This window comes from Rhinopithecus bieti, unplaced genomic scaffold (assembly GCF_001698545.2).
Source record: "Rhinopithecus bieti isolate Rb0 unplaced genomic scaffold, ASM169854v2 scaffold_7509, whole genome shotgun sequence".
NCBI lineage: Eukaryota > Metazoa > Chordata > Mammalia > Primates > Cercopithecidae > Rhinopithecus > Rhinopithecus bieti.
The window spans coordinates 4238882-4250830 of record NW_016805750.1 but is presented as its reverse complement, the minus strand read 5'-3'; the positions used below and the strand labels follow the sequence as shown (position 1 = coordinate 4250830).

Sequence of the window (11949 nt, the reverse complement as noted above, 5' to 3'; positions counted from 1 at the left end):
TTTAAAACAAACACCGCATTGTAGAAGTACCTGTCTTATATAGATCTGTACAAATTATTACAGAATGACACCTTTTCTATCTGGATTAAGTAACACGACTGGTGTGACTTAGGGAGCAAAAAGCCACCACAATGTGACACAATTTTGTTATATGGCAGTAAGAATTTATATTAGATGCCTGACATTAAACTTTTTAATTCAAAAGAAAACCTTCTTACCTACATAATCTACTTTGGTAAGGCAAACAATTTAAACTGATTACCCATTATTGGAAAAAAAAAATCAGGAGATTAAAGAAACCAAAGCTGTCATATTCTCATAAACACTTAGTTCAAATAAAACTAGATACAGTATACTTATTAATGTACCACTAGAAAAATGAGGTCTATAGTCCCCTAGCACAGCATGCAAACTGGACTGTGCTGTACACATAGGTCTCTGGAAATGGTTTCAGCATCTTATGCTCCACTGATTTGGATTCTAAGATACACATCAAAACACACTACCTAAGTCAGTCTATCGTATGGCACCAATTAGTAACTTCTCTATGAATTTACAGGGCCAAAAATGTTCTCATTTTACATATTCACTGATTGACTTGGAAGAAATCTATGTAGAAGAGTAAGGACTTTTTCTTAGCTCTGCCAGTTTAATCAACAGCTCTAGACCAAAGCCAACTACCACCTCCTCCCTACCTTTGAAGCTGGCTTTGGAGTCACACGCTATTCATTATAAAGAGGTGCATTTAAGACTCTTTTCTTTATATCCTGGATTATTCAATTCACTTGTCACCCCAGCCAAGTGGATTAGTCACTGGGGGTATGCTGCACCATGGTTACATGTGCAGGCGGTGTGCTGCAGTCCCACACCACTGACAGGGTGAAGCCGTGGGGGCTGACATCAACACCATAAAGTTGTCAGGAGGCAAGTGAGACTTTTTATAGCTGCATTGTGATTTAATTTATTATTTAATCATGCATTGTTATTTCAAACAAACTGTTTGGCTTTAAATATCAGAGATGAAATAGGTTCAAGTCATCAACTATAGTTAAGATCTGAGACAGGTAGACTATAAAAATTACAAAGGAAGAAACAAACTAATTTAGTTATAAAGCACTACTATAAAAAGCTTTCTTTGTAAACAGCCATTTTCTTTCTGGTAGCTCTAGAGCACAAATTATACCATTGTTCTAGTTCAGAGGTCTAGTCAGAAGGCTTTTTCTATCAAATAGGTGGTGAATTAGGCTTTGTGGGCCATACAGTCTCTGTCACAATTACTCAGTGCTGCTGTTGTACCTTGAAAATAGCTGTATATGACATGTACACACATAAGCATGGCTGTGTGCCAATAAAACTTTTAATTGCCAAAACAGGAGGCATGCTGGCTTTGAAGAGAGGGCCCTAGTTTGCTAATCTCTCTTCTGTACCAGCACTGTCCAAAAGAAATATAATGTAAGCCACACATGTAATTTAAAATTGTCTAGTAGCTACATTAAAAAAAGGTAAAACTAATTTTATTTAAACCAAAATATCATTTCAACATGTAGTCAATATAAAATACTGTTAATACATTTCCTTTTTTTGTACTAAGTCTTTGCAACTCCTGTGTATTCTACACTTAGATCATATTATAGTGGTTGCCACACTGGACCATATGTTCTAGAGCTTCCATGCTAGGATTCTCTAATTTGGAGGTTAGTGACACAGTTTCAGATTGGGTTCTTCAAAGACAGGGGATATGATTACATTGTCCCTGGGAAGCATGGGGTGAAATATTTGGTCTTGGTCACTTTCAACTGAGGTGGCTCAGGATTCTAGGGCACAAATGGATAACTAGACCCACAATACAGTCAGATGATGTTAGCTTCATTTGTCAATGCAACAAATATGATGTCAACAGCTATCTGTATACATTACAAAATGATCAAAGTGTGAACATATCACTGTAGTTTTTGGCCTTCGCTAAGGAATGCTAATTGTCAATAGCAGAACTAGTCATTAGCACTTTGACTATATCAGAATTGAAAGCATATAAGCGTGTCACATTTGGAAGAGAAACTGAACTGGGTAGCAAGGAAAAAAGCTTCAAAATTAGACTGAATTTTTAAAATGATTTTAAAAGCTAAATGCTTATTCAATTTATCGTGTAACAGTCTAATGCTAGTCAGCAACAGATTAACAAGTTATTAAGAGTCATCATAAACCTTTGTTTAACCCTTGGGAAGCTTTTAATTATTTAAATACAACTTCCTAAGCAATAAAGTCATCATTTCCAGGAAAAGAATGGACACAACCCATGGTTAATAAAACTTGGAGGCAAGTTTTTTTTTAACAAAAAATTTATTACCAAAATACAATATTAAAGTCAATACATGACAAACTCCTGTAAAGCAAAATAAATTATTCTAACATTGTACAGTATTTCCAAAGGTAGTTAAAGAAGCACTACAGACCTTGCCTCACTGTTCTGAACAGATGAACTGTTCTCCCATGAACACAGTCCTAGAGTTTCAGCTTTAAGGCATGCAGCTCGATGTGCAGGATAATTTTACAAAATGCAAATCATCCTATTTTAATAAGATACAGTGTCAGAATTAACTGTAGTCTTTACATGTCAGTATTCCAGAAATTTTTATACTTTGGCTATAGAAGCAATGCCATAGTGTTACACAATACTTATTTCTTAAAAAAATACATGTATTCATGTTCATGAATATCAAACGCAAATTTCTATTAAATATATTTTATCGAATATTACTTAGAGCACCTTGCTGTACAATTTAAAAAGATTAAATAAGTGTCTATGAAAACTAAAAACACAATAAGTCTCAACAGAGAAGCCTGCTTGTCTTTGTCAAGCCAATTACAGCACAGGAAGGTGCAATGTAAACATGGATGCCCACCATTTACTTTGTGAGAAAAAAACAGAAAATAATTATGAAGCCACCAGCAGCCACCTTCAATAGAAGAAAGATCCAGAACAAAGGCTTCGGTTGGTGTCACAACATTGCACTATCTGGCCAAAGAACTTGGACTACCAATCAAATGGAATATTAGCATGATACTGTTGAACACTGGGACACCTGCCGTATTCTGGATGATTAGAGAAAGGGAGAAAATGATAGAGCCCTGAAAAGTATTCTTTATAATGATCAGAATGCATCATCTTCCCCCCTCCCCACCTTTGCCATATGCAGTTTCTTTTCAAGGCTATTTTCACTATCACATCTTAGAATTTTTTAAGTGTTCAGAGCAGAAAACAAATACTGTGAGCTCTGTCTAATAAGTCTAATGCCAATAAAGAAAATGTTATTCCTATGAAGGAATTGCTACTGAATTTTTTTTTTCGCGGCAGGCGGCGGTGGTGGGTAACAGGACCTCATCTGTTACCCCAGTTGGAGTGCAATGGTGCCATCACGGCTCACTGGAAGCCTCGATCTCCCAGGCTCAAGTGATCCTCCCACCTTAGCCTCCTGAGTAGCTGGGGTACAGGCACATGCCAACTAACTATGCCTGGCTAATTTTTAGTTTCTTGTAGACGGGGTCTCCCCTTGTTGCCCAGGCTGGTCTTAAACTTCTGGACTCAAGCAGTCCTCCAGCCTTGGCCTTCTAAAGTACTGGGATTACAGGTGTGAGCTGCTGTGCCCAGGCTACTGATTATTTTAATAGCTATCTCTGTTACAATTATAATTGCATAATCTTCATTATCACTTTTAGAAAACTCAACTGTTCTTGGTAGACACATTGTTAACTTAAGGCTTGCCACAAAATGATAATGGGAAGGTAAAGAACCTCCTTGATATATGCTTCCTCCTATGGGCCAGGAGAAAGCTTTTAAGGACAATTCTAAGGCCAGAATCAAATGAAACTTTAAAGGCTTTGAACTTCTGGGTTAGTTTTTTCCCCATGAGGTGGGGAAATTTTAAATCCATGATTCCAAGTGGAAAATTTAAGTAACAATCAATGGAATTAGTTTAAAGAAATAAAAAAAGGTAATTTAAAATTCACATCTTTCAAATTTTGGGGATGCTTATTATTATTTTCTAAATATGACATAAAACTAAAGCCAAGGAAATATTATAAAACAAGATTCTTCTAAGGTTGTTGATTTTCAGAACAACATATTTTTATAAAGAAATACTGAGTCATTGTACCAGCAATGAAAAAACTGACTTACAATATGAGTGGCAACAGTATGGGTAATAATAATGAAACCATTTTAAATGTTTTATTTGAATTTGAAATTAAAATGTTTCCATTCTGAAAAAAGGAGAAAATGCATATAAGTCCACATTCAGTGGATTTGAGGAATACAGTATATATAAATCCATTTCATATTTTTAAAAACCATGTATCAGAAATGGATTAACTTTCATAAATAAATTAAAGCTACCTAAATAAAAAGGCTGCAAAGTTACAATCATTTATGTTTGCTTAAATATCACCAAAATGAGATTAGAAAGAAAAAAAAAAAAACAACAAATCAGAAAATGTTGCAAGATGCCTGGCCCCACTTAAATAATTCCTAGTAATAATTTTATAAATATTAATCCAATCATACCTGGACTTTGCGAACAGAATTCTTCCTAAAATGTGCCTACAGTGTATCCCATTCGAAAACCTTCAGTGTTCCAAGTTGATCGGTCACAGCCTCATCTCAGGTGTTAGAAATCAATATTCAGATATTCAGAAATAGCACCATGAGGATGGTGCACGGAAGAGCGCACCGACCTTTTCACTTGTAGGCAGAATTTACTTTAACAAAACAATGCATAAATGAGTAATCAGAACTACAAAAACAAAAACACCCTGTTTTCTTCACTCCTTGAAATAATTAAATCACAAAATGTGTAATTAATAAGACTACATCTATTTGATGGTGAGTTTTAATGCTTAAGCATTTTGCATTGGTTTTCCATATGTCCTGTTGCACTCTTAACAAAATAGAATTTCCCAGATAGGAGGAATCCTATAGACTTGCCAAATGCTATTTGTTATTAAAATTTTTACAAACAACCTGAATTTTTGCTATTAATTTTAGTCACATTTGGTTATATTCCTCTTCTGCTAAATATAACTAAATTAATATATCCCAGGAAGGAAAAGCTCAACACAGCAGTACTCATTTTCAGCAGCTTCTAAATTTCACCCCTCATCCCCTAAGGGATTTTTGGAAATAGTTCAAACTATTTCCAGTGCAGGATGATCAAATGTAAATTTTCATACATTGTTTCTTTTACACACTTTCAGATAACAAGTGTGGTCTCATTTAGCAGAGAGTATTAGAAGGTCTATGTACTATAAAGAAAGTATGCCAAATTCTAACAGACACTGAAAAGAACCTCTGAGGACACACAAGACGATTTAGCATTACTATGAACTGAGATCTGGTTTGAGTCTGGTGGGAATCACCTGTTTCGTCCTCAGCTCACAAGAAATTAATTGTAAATTTAAGACAATACTTCTTGAATGCCTATTTACAATCTAGTTTTGAATTAAGAGGTCTTTTCTTTTTTAAGGTTACTCCTTAAAACATGTCCTAGATTGAGTATGATGAATTTCTATCAATTTAGGGATTTCAATAGATCATTTCAAAGCCCTCTAATTATGTTTCCTTGTTGACTCTGTTGGTGACACTGAAAAAACCCCTCCCAGAACTGCCTCCCATTTCTCACTGGAGGCCTCAAGTCTGCATTTGAGAAGTGAGAAGAAAACTAAGCTCTGCTTAAGACTGTGACCTTTTTATGACTTTTAGAATGGTTCCTGAAAAGCCCTTTCTTAACTCTTTTGCTTGCATTTCTACACTCTAATAAGCTTTAATAAATACACTCAACACTAAGAAGGGGTGACAGAGGGTTACTACAGGATTACACCTCTGCTTCCTCTTCGACCCACTCCCCCTCACTCAAAATATTTAAATATCATTACTGCTTGTCCATTTGGAATTCCTTTTATTACAAGCTTGGTTCCAAAGTCACATCTGTCATTTTCTTGAAGATCACATCAATGATTTCTTCTGTGGCTAGGAAGTTATTTGACAGCGTAAATGTGAAACTGTGGTGAAGGAATCCTCTTCTACTGCTTTCGTGTTCGAGTCATTATTCCACCTAATTTGTGTTTAGAGCTGTGTTGTGGTCCTTATTCAGGATAATGTTTACAATTTCACCCTCATGCTCTTTCATATGATCCAAGAGGTTTTCTTTGCTGGTTGATTCAAAACCACAAATACAACAGCAGAAGAGTAAAACGCAGTACTCCATACCAGGAGGGGCCAGACTGGAGATTTTTTCTAAACTATATGAGGTATTACTTGTAGGGCTCAGTTTTTCATTCTCGCTGGGACCCAGAACTTCGGTGGGAGTCTGGGAAATCAGTTCTGCAGATGACACTGCATTTTCCGAACTTCCAGTGATGGGATCAGAACTCTCTTCACTGCTCTTTAATTGAGTCTTTCCAGGGGATTTCCCCAGAACTCTTAAAAACAAAACAAACACACCACACCGTGAGGAGGCTATAATGTAGAACTAGTAGATTTAATCCTGGCTTTAATTTACATATAGCAATAAAGGGAGGGGGTAGGATGAAATACCTGCCACTTTGTGAAATTGCGTCGTTAATAGCCTTGTTTACTTGTTCATAGTTGTAATTTTGGTCACTTGCATGTTTCCACATATGAGACTTCAAAGAAGGAGGATGGCTACACACATACCCACACAGAGAGCATCTGGAAGACAGGCAGGCAAAGGAATATAAGAACGGTTCCATAACACCGGTGAAAAATTATCATTTTGTAACAATCATTATAGCCCTTCTTCTGGACCCTTATTAGACATAGATTCATTCACTGAATCTAAGATGTTACTCATTCTAAGAGGTACACTGATTTCAGAGAGGTCCTAGAATAGATGTCCTGGAATCAATGAAAGAAGGTGTTTTATAAAGAATGAGTAACAATCAAGACAAACATTCCAGATTACTTTAGCTATTACAATATTTGGAAAGATTTTTGATGTAGTAATATGCAAAATATTTGCTCTAAATTAATCACACACGAAGAAAAACTTACACAATTAATACTTTATACCACTCTACTACTTGAGAAAGCAAAAAGGAAATGAAATGATTTTCAACATGAACTCTGCACTCTTTACAGACCCACAAAAAAATGGAAGCAGTCATCTTGAAAAAGCTTCAACAATTTAGATTTCATAAATAACACAAATAATCTTAGAAAGTTTCTATTAAAAAACAATTGTTCCACATAGTTGGGTACACTTGGTAAAATCTGAATTTAACAATGAAGGATTTTTAGAAAAATTAATATACTTTATTTTTTAGATGTCTTTAGGTTTACAAAAAAAACTGGTCAGATAGAACTGAGTCCTCACATGCCCCCTCCTCTCCTGCTCCCAATTCCTCCCATTATTAATATCAGTGTGCTATATTGGTTATAAATGATGAATCTATATTGATACATTTTTTATTAACAAAAGTCCATAGTTTACATTAGGGTCTGCTATTTGTGTTGTACAATTCTGTGGGTTGTTTTGTTTTTGTTTTTTGAGACAGAGTCTTGCTCTGTTGCCCAGCCTGGAGTGCAGTCTTGCTCTGTCGCAATCTTGGCTCACTGCAACCTCTGCCTCCTGGATTCAAGTGATTCTCATGCCTCAGACTCCTGAGTAGCTGGGATTACAGGCATGCACTTCCATGCCTGACTAAGTTTTATATTTTTGATAGAGATGGGGTTTCACTATGTCGTCCAGGCTGGTCTCGAACTCCTGGACTCAAGTGATCCACCCACTTTCCAAAGTGCTGAGATTATAGGTGTGAGCCACCATGCCCAGCCAATCCTGTGTTTTGACAAAGGTATAATGCCATGAATCCACCATTCCAGTGTCATATCAATAGTTTCACTGCCCTAAAAATGCCCTGTACTCCACCTTTCCATCCTTCCTTCCTGCCCCTGAATCCCTGGCAACCACTGATTTTTTTATTGACTCCATAGTTTTGCCTTTCCCAGAACATCACATAATTGGAATCATAGCAATATGCATGTACGATTTTTCCATGTCTGTCAGGGGTTGATCATTCTTATCGCTGAGTAATATTATACTGTGTGGATATACCATAGTTTGTTTGTTCACTCACCTGCTGAACAATATCTTGGTTGCTTCCAGGTTTTTGCAAATACGAATAATTGCTGATATGAACATTCATGTGCAAAGTTGTTTTGTTTTGCTTTTGAGACTGGGTCTTACTCTGTTGCCCAGGTTGGAGTCCAGTGGCATGACCAGAGCTCACTGCAGTCTCAAACTCCTGGGCTCAAGCAATCCTCCTGCGTCAGCTTCCCAGCAAGCGCAGGTTTTATAAGGAAAGCGCAAGTTTTATAAGGATAAAAGTTGTCATCATTTGGGCAAATACCTAGGAGCACAATTGCTGAGTCGTACTGTAAAACTGTCATCTTTTTAGGAAACTGCAAATGCACTTTTCCAAAGACATTTTTGTTAAATACTTAATTACAAACCTAACAAATCAGATAACTTACCTGAACTCTTTCCTACACCAATAAGAGACACAGCAATAACGAGGCACAAAGAAAATCAAACGGCATAGGAGTAAATAAAACAATTAAATACGGGCAAAGACTAAACTCTTATTCTGACCCACCTCCAATTTAACTTTGTGATAGCATGCAGCAGTATTCTTTTTTTACACACCCTGAGGAATCAGGTCCAAGGCCAAAGGTCTCTGATCTCAAGAAATACCAGCCCACTTACAGGCAATACACAGGCAGTTTTTTTTTTTTTTTTTTTTTTTTTTTGAGACAGGGTCTTGCTCTGTCGCCCAGGCTTGAGTGCAGTGGTGCGATCATGGCTCACTGCAGTCTTGGCCTCCTGGGCTCAAGTGATCCTCCCGCCTCATACTCCTTAAGTGCTAGGATTACAGGCATGAGCTACCATACCCGGCCCAAATAGGCAATTCTTGATAGAACTTCTAATAAACTCAACTATATGAAAAGATGTTCAATCTCACTAACAATCAGGGAAATGTATCACACCCCTCAGATTGGCAAAGATAAGTAAGTCTGATAAGATGTGGAATCTGATGAATCTGGTAAGATTTTTCCACAGATGTGGAAAAATGGAAATGTACAAATTTTATGTATGGCGCTCTGAAGAACAATTTGGCAATATCTATTAAGGCTGAAGTGGCACACACCTGTAGCCCCACAATTCTGGTGTTCACAAGGAAACACAAGAATCATCCTAGCTACGAACAGCAAGAAAAGATAGAACCCACAGCCCCTGTTCTTCCACAAGGATATGAAAACAAATTAGTTTATTTTCATATAGTGGAATGTTATAAAGTGGGGTTGAAAAAAAAACAACCAAAAAACCCCCATGAGATCTACACTTAGCACCGGGAACCAATGTCAATAATGATCAGTGAAAAGAAAAATAAAAAGACTTGTTAGGCTTTTAACTTAAATAGTTGAAACACCAAAACCAACAGAATGTATTGTTTAATACATCCATATATATGTATATCACATACATATATGTTATATACATAGAAAAGTTATTCACGAATACCTGAAATGATACACATCACTATCAAGACATCAAGACAATGGGGTACCTCTCAGGAGAAAGGGTTGAAGAAGTAAGAAATTGAAGCTTTAGCTGTATCTACAATGTTTTATTTCTTCAAAATGTGGTAAAATGTTTGACGTTTCATTATTTAAATATTTAAAAAATTGTTCCCCTTTTAAGCTTTTACAGCCTGCATTCTCCTTAAGACTTTATTACAGCTGGTATAATAAAATAAAATCACTACATTTTATTATTGGTTATCTACCAAAAAAAAAAAAAACAATCTTAATTCATTTTACTTTGCCCATTTATATCTGAGATGCAGCCATTTTTTGACAAACCTCAATAAATCTATAATATTTTCACTAACATCTTTATCAGAGGGTGGGCAGCTGGCAACTTTTCCACCCCCAAACCATTAAACTCAGTGTTTATATCTGTGACTGTCACACAGTGGTGGTGTGTACTATAGTGTGGTTACAGTCCCCTGCTCAAATGTCTCTGGATCAGTTGCTTGAGAAGGGCAACTGCCCTGCGCCATGGTGGCTGGGCACCCAGCTTGATGCCAGCCAAGAGATGCCCACTCCCTTCCACCTAGTGCCTCTACCAAGGTGCCTTTACATGTCGGGCTCTCATACGTTAATTTTTATGTTATGCTAAGGGGAAACAGATACAAAATGCTGGCTCTTCAGACACCTGCCTCCTAACTTACATTCAGACTGTGGTCCTGAGGCCTCACCCGAAAATTCTTTATCCAGAATGATCCCCCAATGACAAGTCATACTTATGCAACAAGAATTTCATACTTTTGCGAAAACTGGGTCAGAAAGTAAACACCAGAAATCTCAAATGTATCCTATAGAACATCTCTAATGTTATTCCAACCTTTTAAAATGAGAGAATTTTTTTTTTTTTCCTTAAAAAAAAAAAAAAAAAAAAAAAAGCTGCTCATTTTAGAATAGTTACAGATATAGATGCAGATACATAGAAAAGTTATTTCCCTTACTGTTAACACGTTACATTCCTGGGGTACATCTGTCACAAATCAGGAGCCAATGTTCCTTACATCATTATTAACTGAAGTCCACACTTTATTCGGATTTCCCTGGTTTGTACTTAACATCCTGTTTCTGTTCCATGACCCCATCCAGGAAACAACATGGCTTTTAGTCCTCACGTCTCCTTAGGATCTTCTAGACTGCAATTGTTTCTCCTACTTGCCTCATCTCTTCTGAGATGCATTTTCACTCTGGCGCCCAGGCTGCAGTGCGGTGGTGTGGTCTCGGCAAACGGCAACCTTGGCAAACTGCAACCTCCGCCTCCCAGGTTCAAGCGATTCTCCTGCCTCAGCCTCCGGAGTAGCTGGGATTACAGGCGTGCGCCACCACGCCTGGCTAATTTTTGCGTTTTTAGTAGAGACGGGGTTTCATCATGTTAGCCAGGCTGGTTTCTAACTCCTGACCTCAGATGATCCGCCTGCCTCGGCCTCCCAAAGTGCTGGGATTACAGGCATTGAACCACCAAGTCTGGCCAACTTGCCTTGTTTTTAATGCCCTTGACAGATCTGAGGAACATGGGTCAGATATTTTGTAAATGTCCCTCAAATTGGGACTGTCTGCTGTTTTTTTCACAGTTAGACTAAGCTGATGAGTTCTTGGGAGAAAGGCCACAAAGGAAAAGGGCCGTCCTCCCGACATCCCACTCTCAGGAGAACTTGCCCCTGACATTCCTCCCCTGGCTGAGCTCAGGTTTCTCCAGGGACAAGCTCCTCTTTCTCAACCCTGTTTCCATAGCGTACCACTGGGAAGGTGGTCACTGTGTGCAGCCCACACTTAAGAGCTGGGATGATCACCCGCCTCCTCGAGGGAGGGGTATCTACATCAATTATGTGGAATTCTTCTGCACGGGATGTGTCTATTCTCATCCACCTATTTATTCAACCATTTATGTACATCAGTATGGACACACGGGTATTTTATACTTTGGGGTATAATTCTGTATTGCACTATTTATTTTGTTGCTCAAACTCCTCTAGCCTTGCCCCCTGGGCCTCTGTGGTTGGCTCCCATGTCCTTCTGTCACACCCCGAGTTTTGTTTCTTAAGCACTTCCTTACTTGCTGGTCCTATGAGATGCTCCAAGATCACCTTGCATATTCCCCACCAGTCCTGGACTAGACTGATAATTTCTCTCTAGTTCTTTCTATTGGAAAAAGGTATCAGAAACCAAGATTTGGGTGATAGGTGAACTGCTATAATTTTGTAAATAACTTTTTTCCTGATTTTAAAATTCACTCTAGAAAATTAGAAATATACAGGAAAAAAAAAAAAACAAAGAAAATAAAATCAATCATAGCC

The 11949-nt window shown here is 37.5% G+C and overlaps 1 protein-coding gene across 2 annotated transcripts in view; it reads right to left on the bottom strand.

Moving 5' to 3' along the window:
* Positions 1 to 1511: 1511 nt before the first annotated feature.
* ZNF507 (zinc finger protein 507) overlaps positions 1512 to 11949 on the bottom strand; it is a 42124-nt gene continuing 31686 nt past the window's right edge. The window contains exons 5-6 of one of the 2 annotated variants that reach the window (XM_017873611.1): positions 6590 to 6724; positions 1512 to 6474 (exon numbers count right to left, since the gene is read on the bottom strand). In XM_017873611.1, coding sequence (XP_017729100.1) covers positions 6108 to 6474; positions 6590 to 6724 — 502 coding nt within the window. In that variant the 3' untranslated portion in view covers positions 1512 to 6107. The remainder of the gene's footprint in view (positions 6475 to 6589; positions 6725 to 11949) is intronic. The other variant, XM_017873610.1, reaches the window with a different exon arrangement.